Source organism: Dermochelys coriacea, chromosome 10 (genome assembly GCF_009764565.3).
Source record: "Dermochelys coriacea isolate rDerCor1 chromosome 10, rDerCor1.pri.v4, whole genome shotgun sequence".
NCBI classification, from domain to species: Eukaryota; Metazoa; Chordata; order Testudines; family Dermochelyidae; genus Dermochelys; species Dermochelys coriacea.
Window position 1 is genome coordinate 52,227,669 of NC_050077.1, and position 20,430 is coordinate 52,248,098.

General features: G+C 43.2%; 2 protein-coding genes across 7 annotated transcripts in view; one reads left to right on the forward strand and one right to left on the reverse strand.

The window, feature by feature from the left end:
- Positions 1–20,430, reverse strand: part of LOC122455393 (kunitz-type serine protease inhibitor bitisilin-3-like) — an 83,999-nt gene that overhangs the window by 56,169 nt on the left and 7,400 nt on the right. The window lies entirely within an intron of this gene.
- Positions 1–20,430, forward strand: part of CA12 (carbonic anhydrase 12) — a 51,795-nt gene that overhangs the window by 6,477 nt on the left and 24,888 nt on the right. For all 4 annotated transcript variants that reach the window (XM_038420152.2, XM_043493275.1, XM_043493274.1 and 1 more), the window contains 2 exons: positions 11,753–11,932; positions 16,945–17,087. In XM_038420152.2, the coding sequence (XP_038276080.1) occupies positions 11,753–11,932; positions 16,945–17,087 (323 nt within the window). The remainder of the gene's footprint in view (positions 1–11,752; positions 11,933–16,944; positions 17,088–20,430) is intronic.

A 20,430-nucleotide genomic window follows, 5' to 3' on the forward strand; every position in this document is an offset into this window, starting at 1 on the left:
GGTGTTTATGTGACCATCGCTTATTAGCACCGTAGTGTCCAGGAAGTAGATCTCTTGTGTGGACTGTGCACGAGCTGAAATTGTGGAAAAACAGCATCACTTGCCCCATAACCTCAGCCGTGCAGAACACAAAGCCATCCACAGCCTCAGAAACAACTCTGATAATATAATCAAAAAGGCTGACAAAGGAGGTGCTGTCGTCATCATGAATAGGTCGGAGTATGAACAAGAGGCTACTAGGCAGCTCTCCAACACCACTTTCTACGAGCCATTACCCTCTGATCCCACTGAGAGTTACCAAAAGAAACTACAGCATTTGCTCAAGAAACTCCCTGAAAAAGCACAAGGACAAATCCGCACAGACACACCCCTAGTACCCCGACCCGGGGTACTCTATCTGCTACCCAAGATCCATAAACCTGGAAATCCTGGATGCCCCATCATCTCAGGCATTGGCACCCTGACAGCAGGATTGTCTGGCTATGTAGACTCCCTCCTCAGGCCCTACGTTACCAGCACTCCCAGCTATCTTCGAGACACAACTGACTTCCTGAGGAAACTACAATCCATTGGTGATCTTCCTAAAAACACCATCCTATCCACTATGGATGTAGAAGCCCTCTACACCAACATTCCACACAAAGATGGACTACAAGCCGTCAGGAACAGTATCCCCGATAATGTCACGGCTAACCTGATGGCTGAACTTTGTGACTTTGTCCTCACCCATAATTATTTCACATTTGGGGGCAATGTATACCTTCAAATCAGCAGCACTGCAATGGGTACCTGCATGGCCCCACAGTATGCCAACATTTTTATGGCCAACTTAGAACAACGCTTCCTCAGCTCTCGTCCCCTAATGCCCCTACTCTACTTGTGCTACATTGATGACATCTTCATCATCTGGACCCATGGAAAAGAAGCCCTTGAGGAATTCCACCATGATTTCAACAATTTCCATCCCCCCATCAACCTCAGCCTGGACCAGTCCACACAAGAGATCCACTTCCTGGACACTACGGTGCTAATAAGCGATGGTCACATAAACACCACCCTTATCGGAAACCTACTGACCGCTATTCCTACCTACATGTCTCTGGCTTTCATCCAGATCATACCACACGATCCATTGTCTACAGCCAAGCTCTACGGTATAACCGCATTTGCTCCAACCCCTCAGACAGAGACAAACACCTACAAGATCTCTATCATGCATTCCTACAATGACAACACCCACCTGCTGAAGTGAAGAAACAGATTGACAGAGCCAGAAGAATACCCAGAAGTCACCTACTACAGGACAGGCCCAACAAAGAAAATAACAGAACGCCACTAGCCATCACCTTCAGCCCCACCTAAAACCTCTCCAACGCATCATCAAGGATCTACAACCCATCCTGAAGGACGACCCATCACTCTCGCAGATCTTGGGAGACTGGCCAGTCCTTTCTTACAGACAGCCCCCCAATCTGAAGCAATTACTCACCAGCAACCACACACCACATAACAGAACCACTAACCCAGGAACCTATCCTTGCAACAAAGCCCGTTGCCAACTCTGCCCACATATCTATTCGGCCACACTATCAGAGGCTTGTTCACCTGCGCATCTACCAATGTGATGTATGCCATCATGTGCCAGCAATGCCCCTCTGCCATGTACATTGGTTAAACTGAACAGTCTCTACGTAAAAGAATAAATGGACACAAATCAGACGTCAAGAATTATAACATTCAAAAACCAATTGGAGAACACTTCAATCTCTCCGGTCACTCGATTACAGACCTGAGGGTGGCTATTCTTCAACAAAAAAATTTCAAAAACAGACTCCAACGAGAGATTGCGGAATTGGAATTAATTTGCAAACTGGATACAATTAACTTAGTTTTACTTTGTGTAATGACTCATCCATTCCCAGTCTCTATTCAAGCCTATTTCGCCATGTTATTTCTCCCCCCACCCCACCCCCCACTGTTCCTCAGATGTTCTTGTTAACTGCTGGAAATAGCCTACCTTGCTTGTCACCATGAAAGGTTTTCCTCCCTCCCCCACTGCTGCTGGTGATGGCTCATCTTAAGTGATCACTTTCCTTATAGTGTGTATGATAAAACCCATTGTTTCATGTTCTCTGTGTGTGTATATCAATCTCCCCTCTGTATTTTCCACCAAATGCATCAGATGAAGTGAGCTGTAACTCATGAAAGCCTATGCTCAAATAAATTTGTTAGTCTCTAAGGTGCCATAAGTACTCCTTTTCTTTTTGGAATCAGTGTAGTTATACCAGGATTGACCTGGGCCCATTGTCTAGAAACCTCCTACTTAGATGTCAACGTTCAGCACCGGGAAGGATTGTTAGCAATATTAACAAGTGCCAGCTAGAGGGATCTGTGTTAACCTGCAAAATGACAAGAACTGCAGCATCATGAAGTTATCCCATGGAACTGCAGAGGTTCCCCGAAGGTGCTGTCTCCATACCGTTTACAAGTCTCCCTGTAGGGCTGTGGATAACACCTCTTATTCGCCAGTCCAATCCCTAACATATACTGGAGGAGAATTTCCAAGCTAAAGATATTTTTAAAATGCTATTTATCTAATGACTTTTTATTTTAGAGTAAAGCAGACATTGTAAAACCAATTTTAAAGACTGGGATTAGAATAAAATATTAGAATAGAAACTTTAATTTGTGATGAAATTTAATTTGAACGCAACTGCAGTAAAACGTGGTTAGAACACTGCTTACTGGGTCGTATGGAAAACAACACTGTATCTATGTGACTCACATCAAAACAGGTTTCAGAGTAGCAGCCGTGTTAGTCTGTATTCGCAAAAAGAAAAGAAGTACTTGTGGCACCTTAGAGACTAACAAATTTATTTGAGCATAAGCTTTCGTGAGCTACAAATCACTTCATCGGATGCGTCAAAACAGTAAAGCATGTCTTCTGTGTGCTGGAAGTCATCTCTCTCCACCTCCGTCATGCTATTGCCTTTCACTATGCGATGTCAGACACTAAAATGAAATCAGCAGCAAGAGAAAGGAAAACAGTGGCATTATACGCACTCGTGGTGATGGAGATGAGCACGCAGTTATAGGAGCAAGGGAAAAAATCATGAGATTTATGAGCAATGCTAGAGCTAAGGCTGCTATTAGTGATCAAAATCACTGTTTGTTAAAAGAACACTGGATGGGACTGAACGCTGACGTTGCTACACCACTAGTGACATTAGAGCCCAGGGCTGTATCACAGGATACCACTGCATTTGATAAAGCACTACTTTCCAGAACAAACTGTGAACCTGACAGAACTAAGTACTTGTCTTGGATACAAATGGAACCTGTTGTATTTTATACAGTATCCTTAAAGGCAAAACTGTTCCACTATCTGCACTGTTCTCATATAAAAGTGTAGCTCAACTGTGTTCTGTTCAGCAATCTTGTTGACATCATTAAGAATGGTATACAGTGTGAGAGCAGAACGTGCCTATTTGTGTAGGAACCAGTGCGGCTGAATGGATCACATACTGAACTGGGACTTGGACCTATGTTCCACTCCCAGCTCTGCCTCTGGTCTGCTCTGTGACCTTTGGCAAGTTACTGCACCTCAGAGAGTTCCCCATCAGTAAAGTGGTCATAATGATACTTAATTACACACTTCTTTGTGGTGACTGGTCCCTGTAGGTGACGTTAGGAGGGAGCTATTCTCACCCATGTGCAGGGGAGCAGAAGGACAGACAGATTCCTGGTATCTTCCTTCCTCTTTTGGCCCTGCACAGAGGTCTGCCATGGTCTGGCCAAGGGAACAGATGTGTTGCGAAACTATGTGCCTCTGGCCTTCTCTACATTGCCACTTACAGCACTGAAACTTTCTTCTCTCAGGAGAGTGAAAAAACACCCCCCTGAGCGATGCAAGTTTAAGCGCTCTAAGGTGGCAGTGTAGACAGTGCTACACCGCTGGTAACTATTCCCCTCATGGAGGTGGGTTTATTACAGCCACATGGTTTTATCACAGCCACGGCAGCACTTCAACATCGGCTGTGTAGACATATCCTTTGTTACATACACAGAGAATATGTCTACAGTGCAATTAAAAACCTGCAGCTGACCCATGCCAGCTGACTCGGGCTTGGGCTCGGGCTGTTTAATTGTGTGTAGATATTCAAGCTCAGGTTGGAGCCTGGGCTCTAGGATCCTGTGAGGTGGGAGGGTCCCAGAGTTCAGGCTACAGCCTGAACCTGAACATCTACACCACAGTTAAATAGCCCTGCCAGCCCAAGTCAACTGGCACAGACCTCCATGGGTGTCTAATTGCAATGTAGACATACCCTGTCACTTTCCTGGCCCTAGCCCTACCGGGCTTCTGCACTGCCCAACAATCTGCATAACCAGACCTAAGAGTCCCAAGAATGGTCAGTTTTACACAACATTGAGGTCTGAAGCTAGGGATAGACTGATTTGAGTAACAAATTTGTGTTTCTCTCTGCTATACAGATTAAGCCTTACTATCCAAAAACCATTTCCTATTAGTGCTGATGTGTTTGCCTTTCCTTGACCCCTTCTCTTTCCATGGTAAAGATCAGAGACTTAAGAGAAGAACTAGAAGTGTCAGCTACAAAAACAATTTCAACTTCAGCTAGAAAACTGGAATGACAGGGCTGATTTAATCAGTGACTGTTTCCATCCCCAGCCCTAGAAAGAGGTGTTTTTTATAGGACCCCTTTGTCAGCAGTTCAGTCTGGCCACGGTTTAAGTGACTGTTTCGATTCTTCTGCAACTCCTCATTAGAAGCTGAAAGTCAATGCTGGCCCTCTGTCTCCTTAATACAGGAGTACTGGATATAAATTGAACATACAGAATTACTACTTTAAGATGGACAGCTGGCTAGAATACAGAAAGTTAGCTGGTATTCCACCAGAGTATTAAAGAAGAATCCTAGCAAGGCTATTAATGCACTTTAGTGTTGGCAGGGCCGGATTAACCTTTTGTGGGCCCGGCGACAAACATATTTATGGGCCCCCATGAGGGCAATGGAGCATAGTGTGGGAGAGGGGAGTGTTGGTCCCCAGAGAGAGGGGCCAGCCAGGGGCATGGCATGGCAGGGGCGGCGCTGATCCGCCCAGCCCAGCGCGAGAGCACTACAAACCGGCAGTTGCCAGATGCACAATGCCCCACCTGGCCCTGTGCTGTCAGCATGCCTCTTCCCCTCGGCGGTGGGCCCATGCTGCACTACAAATCCTTCCCCCACGCCCAACACCCCCCCAAATTCCCTATGGCCAGAGCTCCTCTGGACCCGCTATGTCCAGATCCTCCCAGACACTGCCACAAATGCACAATGCCCTGCACACCACCACCACCTCTGCCCAGTGCCCCCCTGTCCACAGCCCCACCACAACTGCCCAGCACCCCACACAGAACCCCCACTCCCTAGTGTCCCAACACACAGAGATCTCCCCTACCCCCTCACAGCCCAGCACCACCCCCTGGCCCTCCAGAGACCCCCTCCCCCAAGCCCTGCCTCCCAGCTGCACTCATCAGCCCTCTGGGAGGCAACTGTGTCTGCCAGGCTGAGCCGCCAGTGCAGCCAGCGCTGGTCCCAGAGCGGGGAATTGCTCTAGCCCCTCGGGAGTGGCACAATCAGCCAGGCCAGGGCCTGCCCTAGTCAGGCTCTCTCAGCACCCACTTGCCTGGAGGGGCCCAGCCAAGCCCCCACAACTGGCCAAGACTGGCCAGGCTTCTGCACCAGTCCCAGGCAGCTCAGCTCCAGGGAGACAGGCAGGGCCCCACAGGTGGTGGGAAGCAGAGACTGCCAGGAGCCAGAGGTACATTAGCGTCCAGCTGGGAGGCAGAGAGAAGCTGGCAGGTGGGACCTGGGGGCGAAGAGGAGCCCTCAGCCGGCCAGCAGGTAGACCGAGAGGAGCAAGTGGTGAGCAGGGGGGAGCCTGTGAGCTGGTGAGGTCTCAGGGCACAGTGCAAGCAGAACAGGCCAGGGCTCCTTCTGAGCATGGGCACAGCTCCATGGTGACACTGGCGGTATTTTAAACCCGGCACTGAGTGTAGGATGTGTGTGAGGGATTGTGCATCTACATGGAGGGGAAGTGGGTACCACTACAGTTTATGACTTACGTGTCATAAATTAACAACTTAAATTAAACAACATAAATTAAAATTAAAGCTGAACAATCTTTAGTTTTATTGTTGCCATATGTTTACTTTAGTTCAGCAAGATGCACAGAAGCCTGTGCTAAGAACTCTCACCTCAAGTGGGAAACGTGCAACTTTGATAACCACATTAGAATATCCCTAAAGTTTCCAGCACAATTGTTAGGCCTTTAGTTAAATGCTGTTTTTGACAGCTCCCCAAGATGACCACTTAACAGGTTTCTCTAGATAATGCCTATCACTGAGCTTCTGAATGTTACCACATTTGTGACTACCGCTTGGCTTCTTGGGTCTCATTTTACACCACACTACCCTAGTAAAAGGACTGAATAATCCAAATATTAATCAGCTATTAGTACAAACACTTGCTGGAGATATTTCCATGGATATGTGCTAGTACTGTTTTCAGTCTCATGAACTGCAGTTCCTCCTGCTATACCGAAGAAACCATTCACTTCTCTAAAGCAGAGAACACCAGCATTCATCTTCCAGCTCCTCTCCTGGGTGGCCCAATGCTTGCTTGCTTGCTTGCTACAATTGTATGCATGCAGGTCACAAGTGGGGACAGGGAGATGGCACAACCCCAACATGCAGCCCTGGTTTTGGGGTGTGGGTTACTCAGCTAATTACAAAGCTGTGCATTGGTATAGTTTCAAGTAATTTTTATTAATCATAATATTTTACTTACAAGCTTCTCTTGTAATGCAGCCACGAGGGCAAAGTCAGATCTCCTTACACTCACTCACTCACTCAGGACTACTTACAGCATGTGAGGGAGTGCGTGACCAGGAGCTAGAAGTTGCACATTAGAACAGGAGGTGATCTACAGGGCAGATGGTCTACAGTAATCTGGGGTCCTAAAGACACCATGACAGGGACACCCCATGGCTTCATCCTCCAGCACCTGGAATGGTGGAGGCAGTGGTCCCTTCTTCTCCCAGAGAGGCAGAGGCAGCAGCAAGGGGCCTCCTTTCTCACATGTAACAGCACCCCACCTTCCTCTGGTAGATGAGATATGTTTTTGGGTGGGTGGTCCAGGATCACTGCACTCTTTTTCCACACCCAGATTCTTCTATTATCATGGTATATATCATATCATCGGTAGGGAGCAGTGACTTGTGGATGGTCACCCGTTGAGAGGCATGGGACAGCTCACTCCTCCTGAGCTATCATTTGGCTGCAGCTGTTGCTACATTGATTACACTTGTCATGTTTTGAAGTTTTCTTCACAACTATGAGGGCTAGAAACTTTCTATTTGGAAAACTACAATTTTACTGTAATGGCACGACCCCAGGAGCTGGGACTCTCAACACGAGCCAGTAGTGCCTATGCCTTAATCTGACCCTACCTACCTTATATTGCAACTTCTTACACTCTGCTGTTAGTTGCTTTTCTTTCCCTGCTCCTGTCTTCTCCAGTGCTCACTGAGAGTTACAGACACCCTTGAGCAGTGGACTAAACTCAGAGGTGATGTGTAAGGGTTGTGTGTACAAATGGGCCTGAACCTGAGCAGATTTAAGTCAGTCATACTAGGCCTTCTGGGGGCCTTGCCCACATTATAGAATCTTACATTTGAACACAATTGGCAGTGTTAAGAGACAATGCCGAGCACCGCTTGTGCTGGTCCACCATGACTGCAAAGCCCTGGACAGCATGTCATCTAATTTGAGGGCTCTCCATTTTCAAACATAAGATTTTTTATTTTTTTTTGCTGTAGACAAGCACTAACTCAGTTTAAGTTTATGCAACATACATGTTGAGAGGATCTGGAAGAAAGGGTAAGTTCCAATACAGGCTCCCTAGATTTACCTCTGAATCTGGCCCTTGTTCTGCAACATAGGACTCCTATTTCCATAGCAATCCATTCCCACTTTGTTGCTACTCACTCTTCATACCCATTGCACCAGAAGGAAGAGCACTAAAACAGCAGAGCTGTTCTGCAATGTCTGGCATTTAAATACCATGTAAACCTATCACTCATCCCTTGAGTCCATCCCTGATGTCTGTTATGCAATAGCAAGCTGGACTGAACCCTACTGCATGCCAGCATAGCTTCCAGTGACTTCCCCCATATATGACAGGGTTCAATTTGGCCCCCAAAGGCAAACTCTGTTTCACACAGAATCTGTTACAGCTGAGTTAATTAAAAAGTGCCTTCAAAAGCGATTGCTTATCTGCTAAGGAAACCATAATTTCATAACCGCAAACAAAACGAGACAAGAGTCCAGCTCTTTCAAGTGAGTTCTGGTGCACTAAAACAAGGAACGCTACATGACAATATGCAGGGTTCCTGCAATGCCTGGAAAAACTGGTTTGGACAAGGAAACAAGTTGATGAGTTAGTTGAAGCTGGTGTGGGGAAACGGACAAGAATCTCTGTAGTTTAATCCCCATTGGCTGTCATTCTCTTTGCTTACCAGAAACGTGCACATCCACCCTGATGTCATTGATGTACCTAAAAACCTAAGTAATTGGTATATTTTACAAGATAAAACATGACCTCCAATCTCAACTGCTGACCTGTTACTAATCCCCAGTCACCCAATCCCTCCAAAAAAGTAGGTCTGAAAAAGTGTATTGCACTTCATGATGTAGTTTCCAGTGGCTGAAGTTAGATTTTTGTTTTACTAATCTTTAAAGACTAGCCATTTAGCAATCACGCGACTGCCATAATCTTTTTGGTACAAGATATTAATGTCTTCCTGGAAACCCAATACCTTAACAAGGTGCAGTCAGAGTTTCGGCTGGGCTTCTTGAATTAAGACTGGGGCAACCCTTCCTCCTCTGTCCCAGCTCCACACAGAAATCTAGCCCCTGATTCAAGGAAGCAGATATCCATTTTTATCCTGCCTGCTGGGCCCTAACAGACTGCTGCCGGGTCCTAGCCCATCTAGCTGCTGGAGAACTGATTTTCATTGGTTCCATCTGCAACTGATCCTTGGTGGCCTCTCTAGGCAGCTCATGGAGGACTAAACTTGGTGCTATTTTTCTCTAAAAGGACATCTCCTTCAGGCAGGGTGCACCAAGGTGGTAGGGCCTCCAGCAGTAGCCAACAAATGCCTGGTACACCCTGTCAGTCATGAAACTATAGCTGAACTGGTGTTGGAAAACAGGTATGAAGTTTTGTAGTGTAGAGGCCAGGGAGAACCCTGGAAGTTTTTTCTGAATAGTGACTACAGGATCAGGCCCATGCCATCTGAAATGCATGAATAAGATAGAAAGGGCTGAATTCTACTCTGTTAATTAGAAGTAACGGAAGAGGAGAAGGACCTTGGAGTATTGGTTGATCATAGGATGACTATGAGCTGCCAATGTGATATGGCTGTGAAAAAAGCTAATGCGGTTTTGGGATGCATCAGGAGAGGCATTTCCAGTAGGGATAAGGAGGTTTTAGTACCGTTATACAAGGCACTGGTGAGACCTCACCTAGAATACTGTGTGCAGTTCTGGTCTCCCATGTTTAAAAAGGATGAATTCAAACTGGAGCAGGTACAGAGAAGGGCTACTAGGATGATCCGAGGAATGGAAAACTTGTCTTATGAAAGGAGACTTAAGGAGCTTGGCTTGTTTAGCCTAACTAAAAGAAGGTTGAGGGGAGATATGATTGCTCTCTATAAATATATCAGAGGGATAAATATAGGAGAGGGAGAGGAATTATTTAAGCTCAGCACCAATGTGGACACAAGAACAAATGGATATAAACTGGCCACCAGGAAGTTTAGACTTGAAATCAGACGAAGGTTTTTAACCATCAGAGGAGTGAAGTTTTGGAATAACCTTCCAAGGGAAGCAGTGGGGGCAAAAGATCTATCTGGTTTTAAGATTCTACTCGATAAGTTTATGGAGGAGATGGTATGATGGGATAATGGGATTTTGGTAAGTAATTGATCTTTAAATATTCAGGGTAAATAGGCCAAATCCCCTGAGATGGGATATTAGATGGATGGGATCTGATTTACTATAGAAAATTCTTTCCTGGGTATCTGGCTGGTGAATCTTGCCCATGTGCTCAGGGTTTAGCTGATTGCCATATTTGGGGTCGGGAAGGAATTTTCCTCCAGGGCAGATTGGAGAGGCCCTGGAGGTTTTTTTCCTCTGTAGCATGGGGCATGGTTGACTGGAGGGAGGCTTCTCTGCTCCTTGAAGTTTTGAACCATTATTTAAGGACTTCAATAGCTCAGACATGGGTGAGGTTTTTCATAGGAGTGGGTGGGTGACATTCTGTGGCCTGCGCTGTGCAGGAGGTCGGACTAGATGATCAGAATGGTCCCTTCTGACCTTAGTATCTATGAATCTATGAAAAGAACTTGTATTGATGTGAAAGGGACGGCACTTGAGGACAGAATTGGTGTAGGTGCTTTAGTTGATGTCATACATTTGGGGGAGAGAGACAAACTAAACAGATTTTGTAGTATATTTGCTACTGTCAAATCTAACAAAAGTTGAAATACAGTTTTCACTTCTTGCACTAAAGCTTAATAAAGACTTGCACATCAAGTCTCAACCTCAAGAGGCCAATTATTCTCATTTCCAGATGAGCTGGGTTATGTCCTCAAAGTGTGTGCATTCCCATAATCCAGTGCCAAAACAAATAGAACATCATGCTGATTTCTGTTCTATGTTCTGATGAATGGGTCAGTGTTTTCCTAAAACATATGCAAGATGGACAGCATTCACCTTTCAACAGTTTCAGTGCACCATTTATTAGTTTTCACTAAAGAGAATTTAAATGCTGTTTAAAATATGCCATGAAAATCTTGGAGATAAAGAATCAAAATGATTTGCAGTCAAATGGAAGATAAAATAGAAGCTACTCCAGCTCTAAGTGAGATCCAGTTTAGATTATATTTGTGGAAGACAAGCTCCCAGATGATTGAATCTTAACAACGTCAGCATCTATCAATTTTCATATTCATTAGTTTTCCTTTTTAAAATATTTGAACTAGTTTTGACATCAATGTTCTAACCTGGTTAGATTCTGGCACCCACAGTTCAAGAAGGATGTTGGTAAATTGGTGAGGGACCAGAGAAGAGCCACGAGAATGATTAAAGGATTGAAAATCATGTTTTATAGTGATAGTCAAGCAGCTCACTCTGTTTAGCTTAACAAAGAGAGGATTCAGAGGTAACTTATTCAAAGTCTATAAGTACCTATATGGGGAACAGAAATTTGGTAATAGAGGGCTCTTCAATTCAGCAGATAAAGGTATAACAAGATTCAGTGGGTGGACACTAAAGTGGAGAAAATTAAAACATAACGCATCTGGTAAAAATATACTGTTAGGGCCCAAACTTGCCAACACGTATGTAAGTGATTTTATTCACCAAAGCAACACCATTAACTACCAAAGCAACATTGTTAACACTTCTTTTAAAAGTGTCAGTGAAATTGCCTAGCTACAGCACAAAATGACAAGACATTTTAAAACAAGGAAAGGACAGTCAGATTCTGTTTTGGGTTTTGGGTGAATATTCAGGGAAAACAGGGGAGTTCTTATATTATCCAAACCAGTTGTTACTAGCATGTAGGAAAAGTACCAATGAAGACGATAACAAAGATTGTTAAACCTGTCTCTTCTGTTAACATTCTCAGGTCCTGATGGAGAGAAAACTTGGCCCAAGAAATATCCATTTTGTGGAGGAGTATTCCAGTCTCCAATAGATTTTCATGATGATATTCTCCAATATGATACCACTCTCTTACCTTTAGAGCTTGTAGGCTACAATGTGTCCTCCATTGATCACTTTATGTTGACCAATAATGGTCATTCAGGTAAGGAAACCAAATGTGCAGCAAGAGAATTTTAAGAAAGAGTTATTGGACTTATATTTCATTTCTTACATTATTGGCTGTGATGGACCAAGCCCATGCAATAGAATACAAACATCTTTGATAACTATCTAAAGAAACTTGTAATTATAAAACACACATTAGTGTAAATATCGCTGTGGCACTTCAGATTAACTTACGCTTGTGAAAAGTTGTTCTTATTAATTTGATTAAAATACTCAGAAATAGGAACAGAATTTGCAGCTTTGTTTACAAAGAAGGGAAAAGTCAGTAAATCTGGATGAAGTCACCCTTAATAGATATTGTAATCAACTGGAAAGATAAAAAGTGGTTCACTGAATTTAAGACAAAAATCAAGCAAACCTGGGAGTTTCAGCAAATGCCTCTACTACTTGAATGAAGACAGAGAACTTCCTTAAGTGTGAGACAGAAAGACATATATAACCATTAGGATCAGCCTACCCAACAACAACAGGGATGAGAACAGAAGCAGTCTCTTAAAACTCCAGAATATTTCAACACCAAAAAGTAGAATACTTATAAGCCAGTTCCCCACAATTTTTTCTAGAAACAAGTTAAAGACTTACAAACGAGAACAGCAGCAAGGCTCTCCTGCAGCACATCCTTCCCCAGTACTGCCAAGGCATCAAAAAACCCTGCATTATAAAATATCTCAGACTTCCCCCCCTTCCCAGCATGCTTTGTTAAAAGGAGCTTGACAGGCAAGTCTCTCTTTTTTACTGTTTCTGTGGGATAAACATGCTCTGTACCATACCAGTAAATAGCCAAGGCCCCCAAGGACCTGTACTGGGACCAGTTCTGTTCAACATATTCATAAACATCCTTGAAAAAGGAGTAAATAGTGAGGTGGCAAAGTTTGCACATGATACAAAATTACTCAGGATAGTTAAATCCAAAGCAGACTGTGAACAGTTACAAAGGGATCTCACAAAATTGGGCGACTGGGCAACAAAATGGCAGATGAAATTCAATGTTGTTAAATGCAAAGTAATGTACGCTGCAAAACATAATCCCAAATATACATACAAAAGAATGGGGTCTAAATTCGCCATTATCACTCAAGAAAGATATCTTGGAGTCATCAGGGATAGTTTTCTGAAAACAGACGTTCAATGTGCAACAGCAGTCAAAAAAGCTAATGGAATGTTAGGACCCATGAGAAAAGGGATAGATAAAATAGAAAATATCATAATGCCACTATGTAAATCCCATGGTGTGCCCACAACTTGAATACGCTGTGCAGTTCTGATCCAGTCTCCAAAAAGATATATTAGAATTGGAAAAAGTACACAGAAGGGCAACAAAAATTATTACAGGTATAGAATCATAGAACTGGAAGGGACCTCGAGAGGTCATCTAGTCCAGTCCCCTGCACTCAAGGCAGGACTAAGTATTATCTAGACCATCCCTGACAGGTGTTTGTCCAACCTGCTCTTAAAAATCACCAATGATGGAGATTCCACCACCACCCTAGGCAATTTATTCCAGTGCTTAACCACTCTGACAGTAGGAAGTTTTTCCTAATGTCCAACCTAAACCACCCTTGCTGCAATTTAAGCCCATTGCTTCTTGTCCTATCTGAGAGGTTAAGAACAATTTTTCTCCCTCCTCCTTCTAACAACTTTTTATGTACTTGAAAACTGTTATCATGTCCACTCTCAGTCGTCTCTTCTCCAGACTAAACAAACCCAATTTTTTTCAATCTTCCCTCATAGATCATATTTTCTAGACCTTTAATTATTTTTGTTACTTTTCTCTGGACTTTCTCTAATTTTCCACATCTTTCCTGAAATGTGGCACCCAGAACTGGACACAATATTCCAGCTGAGGCATAATCAGTGAGAGCAGAAGAATTACTTCTTGTGTCTTGTTTACAATACTCCTGTTAATACATCCCAGAGTGATGTTTGCTTTTTACACAACAGTGTTACACTGTTAACTCATATTTAGCTTGTAATCCACTATGAACCCCAGATCCCTTTCTGCAGTACTCCTTCCTAGGCAGTCATTTCCCATTTTGTATATGTGCAACTGATTGGTCCTTCCTAAGTGGAGTACTTTGCATTTGTCCTTATTGAATTTCATCCTATTTACTTCAGACCACTTCTCCAGTTTTTCCAGATCATTTTGAATTTTAATCCTATCCTCCAAAGCACTTCCTACTCCTTCCAGCTTGGTATCATCCACAAACTTTATAAGTGTACTCTCTATGCCATTATCTAAATCATTGATGAAGATATTGAACAGAACTGGACCCAGAACCGATCCCTGCAGGACCTCACTCATTATGCCTTTCCAGCATGACTGTGAACCACTGATAACTACTCTCTGGGAAGAATTTTCCAACCAGTTATGCACCCACCTTATAGTAGCTCCATCTAGGTTGCATTTCCCTAATTTGTTTATAAGAAGGTCATGCGAGACAGTATCAAAAGCCTTACTAAAGTCAAGATATACCACATCTACCACTTCCCCCTATCCACAAGGCTTGTTACCCTGTCAAGAAAGCTATCAGGTTGGTTTGACACAATTTGTTCTTGACAAATCCATGCTGACTGTTATTTATCACCGTATTATCTTCTAGATGTTTGCAAATTGATTGCTTAATTATTTGCTCCATTATCTTTCCAGGTACAGAAGTTAAGCTGGCTAGTCTGTAATTCCCCAGGTTGTCCTTATTTCCCTTTTTGTAGATGGACAATATATTTGGCCTTTTCCAGTCTTCTGAATCTCTCCCATCTTCCATGACTTTTCAAAGATAATTGCTAATGGTTTAGATATCTCCTCAGTAAGCTCCTTGAGTATTCTAGGATGCATTTCATCAGGCCTTGGTGATTTGAAGACATCTAACTTGTCTAAGTAATTTTTGACTTGTTCTTTCCTTATTTTAGACTCTGATCCTACCTCATTTTCACAGGCATTCACTATGTTAGACGTCCAATAGCTACCAACCTTCTTGGTGAAAACCAAAACAAAGAAGTCATTAAGCACCTCTGTGTAGTCATTAAGCACCTCTGAACAGCTTCCATATAAGATTTAAAAGAGTGGGACTATTCAACTTGGAAAAGAGACTGAGGGGGGATATGATATGAGGTCTGTAAAAATCATAAATGGTGTGGAGAAAGTGAATAAGGAAGAATAGGGAATTCTACACAAGAACCAGAATCACCCAATGAAATGAATAGGCAGCAGAATTAAAACTAACATAAGGAAGTACTTCACACAACAGACAGTCAACCTGTGGAACTTGTTGCCAGGGAATGCTGTAAAGATCTAAAGTATAACTGGGTTTAAAAGAAAAAGAATTAAATAAGTTCATGGAGGATAGGTCCATCAATGGCTATTAGCCAAGATGGTCAGGGATGCAACCCCATGCTCTGGGTGTTCCTAAACCTCTGACTGCTAGAAGCTGGGACTGGACAACAGTGGATGGAGTACTCGATACATTATCTTGTTCTGTTCACTCCCTCTAAAACATCTGGGACTGTTCACTGTAAACTTATTAGTCTCTAAGGTGCCACAAGGACTCCTCGTTGTTTTTGCTGATACAGACTAACACGGCTACCCCTTTAAAACTTGTTGGAAGACAGGATATTGAGCCAGATGGACTATTGGTCTGATGTACTATGGCCATTCTTATCATGAGTCCATTCTTTAGGAAAGACCAAACCTTCTAAGTTCTGACCCCGGTCTTCCCCTGTTCCCCCAAACCAAGTGGCTCTAAAATGGTGAACAATAAAGGACAAGGAGAGCTAGTTGTCTGGAACCAGTGCTCAAACAGAAACCCTAAATTGCTTTGCGTAATAAAAAATTCAGTCTCTGTTGTGGAGAACATCAGTATAGCACCTGCTGTTATAGTCTCTTATGTCCACAAACCTATTCAATGGCCTGTAAAGCACTGTGGTGTCATATTAATTCTTATATATAATTAGAGTGCTTCATAACTGGTTCCCCTAGATACCATTATCTACTTAAATTAGATTTAAAACACTGGAGCACAAGGAAAAGCTCTTTAACACTAGCTGAATAATTCATGTGTGGGGTGATGGTCCTTTTTAGAGGCTCCAGGGATGTCTTCCTCTGGAAAAAGTCTGAAATGCACATTTTGTTCCGAATCTGGGGCATTTCAGGGACAAAACATTACCCCTCTGGAAGTCACCTCAAAGTGAACTGCAAAGAAAGGGGCATCTTTCACAGTTCTTTATGATGTTTAGAAGTTGTCAAAGTTTAAAGATAAAAAACCGAAAGCCTACATATAGTTTCTTTTCTCATTTTAATTCTACACAAGAAAGAACACAACCTCTCCCTTCCCCTTCTTTGCTGGCAGACCTTAGGAATGTTACACCAGGCTGTAACCTGAGCTGCAGCATTCCTTCCACCAAGCTGAAGGGAGAAGAATGATGATTCTTAAGTTTGTGGCTGTAGCTTTTCTTGACATCACTCTTAAGGTTCATAACAAGGCTCTCCAGTAAGGAGAGGGAGAGAAGAACTTAATGTTAAATGTTAACAAAATACTTACTTAAATCTGGGGAAAATATTAGTTTATTAAGCCATCTTTATATGTCACAAAAGAGCAGAAAAAGCTCAAAAATGTTTTTTGGCTTCAAAGATCCCCTTTCATAAGCTTAGGATGGGTTAGCAGAATTCAGGGAAGGGAGAAAATTCCAGAACAGATAGAGAGATCACAACTCTCCCATTCAATTCACACTGAATGTATTACATTCTACAAGAATATAGCGGGAAAATGTTCTAGACTCCCTTGAATTGCCTAAAAAGTTCCAAAGACTGCTAAAAATGATCATCTTCCAGATACTATAAAGTTGGCATGTGCTGGATTCTGGCTTAAGAACCTGAATGGTTTATTCTGCTATTCTAATTCTCTGTATCCGATAAAGTCAGACACACTAGTTCTGTGCACCAAATGCGTCAACACAGCAATATAATCTTCTCCCATATTTTTGGTCTACTTGCAGTAAGAATGAGTCTGTTTCCTACCATGCACATCAGAAACCTCCTTTTCCAATACACTGCAACTCAGCTTCACCTACACTGGGGAAACAGGAACAAGCCAGAAGGCTCGGAGCACACAGTCAGTGGGAGGCATTTTGCAGCAGAGGTAAGATGGTCTCAAGTCAGAGAAACCTGAAGAGAAAGTTAGACAGTTTCCACTATTTCAAAGCTAAAATTTGCATAGACAATGGTTGATAAATTCACCATTTGTGTTTAAGTACATTCTGCCAAAGAAGGCCCACAGGCACTAATTTAAGCACCTATGCTCTTAATATTTAATATATCCTATATCAAGATGCTACAAGGTGCTCTGGATTGAGGCTGGATTCAGTAAATGGTATGGCTTTGTTGCTATAGCATGACACTGGTAATCAAGAGATCTGAGTTTTACTCTCAGTACTGAAACTGACTTGCTCGGTAACTTCAAGCAAGTTGTTTATTCTCTTTCTGCCCTTCCACCCCCATGAACATGATACAGTTCTGTGGTGACCTAGAATCCTATTTTCGATGTCTCTGACTCAAGGAATATATCCAACACACCTCTGAACAACATACTAACCCACAGAGATCTTCCTACCAAGACTACAAAAAGAAGGATTCTGGGTGGACTCTTCCTGAAGGTAGAAACAACATAGAGTGCTTCCGCCAACATGCACGGGCTGAAATTGTGGAAAAGCAGCATCACTTGCTCCATAACCTCAGCCGTGCAGAACACAATGCCATCCACAGCCTCAGAAACAACTCTGACATCCTAATCAAAAAGGCTGACAAAGGAGGTGCTGTCGTCATCATGAATAAGTCACAGTATGAACAAGAGGCTGCTAGGCAGCTCTCCAACAGCACTTTCTACAAGCCATTACCCTCTGATCCCACTGAGGGTTACCAAAAGAAACTACACCATTTGCTCAAGAAACTCCCTGAAAAAGCACAAGAACAAATCCGCACAGACACACCCGTGGAACTCCAACCTGGGGTATTCTATCTGCTACCCAAGATCCATAAACCTGGAAATCTTGGATGCCCCATCATCTCAGGCATTGGCACCCTGACAGCAGGACTGTCTGGCTATGTAGACTCCCTCCTCAGGCCCTGCACTACCAGCACTCCCAGCTGTCTTTGAGACACCACTGACTTCCTGAAGAAACTACAATCCATCGGTGATCTTCCTGAAAACACCATCCTGGCCACTATGGATGTAGAAGCCCTCTACACCAACATTCCACACAAAGATGGACTACTAGCCGTCAAGAACAGTATCCCCAATAATGTCACGGCAAACTTGGTGGCTGAACTTTGTGACTTTGTCCTCACCCATAACTATTTCACATTTGGGGGCAATGTATACCTTCAAATCAGTGGCACTTTTATGGGGACCCGTGTGGCCCCACAGTATGCCAACATTTTTATGGCCGACTTAGAACAATGCTTCCTCAGCTCTCGTCCCCTAATGCCCCTGCTCTACTTGAGCTACATTGATGACATTTTCATCATCTGGACCCATGGAAAAGAAGCCCTTGAGGAATTCCACCATGATTTCAACAATTTCCATCCCCCCATCAACCTCAGCCTGGACCAGTCCACACAAGAGATCCACTTCCTGGACACTACGGTGCTAATAAGCGATGGTCACATAAACACCACCCTATACCGGAAACCTACTGACTACTATTCCTACCTACATGCCTCCAGCTCTCATCCAGACCACACCACACGATCCATTGTCTATAGCCAAACTCTATGATACAACCGCATTTGCTCCAACCCCTCAGACAGAGACAAACACCTACAAGATCTCTATCAAGCATTCTTACAACTACAATACCCACCTGCTGAAGTGAAGAAACAGATTGACAGAGCCAGAAGAGTACCCAGAAGTCACCTACTACAGGACAGGCCCAACAGGGAAATTAACAGAACGCCACTAGCCATCACCTTCAGCCACCAACTAAAACCTCTCCAACGCATCATCAAGGATCTACAACCTATCCTGAAGGATGACCCATCACTCTCATAGATCTTGGGAGACAGACCAGTCCTTGCTTACAGACAGCCCCCCAACCTGAAGCAAATACTCACCAGCAACCACACACCACACAACAGAACTACTAACCCAGGAACCTATCCTTGCAATAAAGCCTGTTGCCAACTGTGTCCACATATCTATTCAGGGGACACCATCAGAGGGTCTAATCACATCAGCCACACTATCAGAGGCTTGTTCACCTGCACATCTACCAATGTGATATATGCCATCATGGGCCAGCAATGCCCCTCTGCCATGTACATTGGTCAAACTGGACAGTCTCTACGTAAAAGAATGAATGGACACAAATCAGATGTCTAGAATTATAACATTCAAAAACCAGTTGGAGAACACTTCAGTCTCTTTGGTCACTCGATTACAGACCTAAAAGTTGCAATTCTTCAACAAAAAAACTTGAAAAATAGACTCCAAGGAGAGACTGCTGAATTGGAATTAATTTGCAAACTGGATACAATTAACTTAGGCTTGAATAGAGACTGGGAGTGGATGGGTCATTACACAAAGTAAAACTATTTCCCCACGTTTATTCCCCACCCCCCCGCCACCATTCCTCAGACATTCTTGTCAACTGCTGGAAATGCTTGATTATCACTACAAAAAGTGTCCTGCCCTCCCCGCCCCTCCCCTGGCTCTCCTGCTGGTAATAGCTCACCTTAAGTGATCACTCTGGTTACAGTGTGTATGGTAACACCCATTGTTTCATGTTCTCTATGTATATAAATCTCCCCATTGTATTTTCCACTGAATGCATCCAATGAAGTGAGCTGTAGCTCACGAAAGCTTATGCTCAAATAAATTTATTAGTCTCTAAGGTGCCACAAGTACTCCTTTTCTTTTTGCAAATGCAGACTAACACGGCTGCTACTCTGAAACTGAGAAAGCATTGAATCAAAATGTTTGGCTACTGATTTTATTGCTTTAGCTCTTCACCTGGAAAGCTCTTTACATTGTAAGCCCTTCAGGGCAGGAATTTGTCTTTTTTCTATTTGTACAGCACCCAACATCATGGGTCCCCAATCCCGACTGGGGCCTTAAAGTGCTACCTTAATATAAATAATTACAACTAATAATATTTTCTTTTAGCTATTGGACTTAGTTGTGAGATTAAATGTAAATTTTACAATATATGTTGCCAGATTTGCATACTTGCTGCAGATAACACTCATAAGGCTTTTCAAAATTGATCCACGTGTTTTGCTTAGAGGTTCACATACATGTAAAATGTAAAATGTTTGTACCATGCAGATACTCTGAATTCTGCTGCTTAGCACCTATTCTAACTGTAGACTAGCGATGATGCAGACTACTGTTTAAGTAACAATGTGTAATTATGCTCTTTGTTGCATGACACAAACTCAAATACTCTCTGTGCAGTTCTGCTTAGGTTCAGTGTAGAGGATGTGGA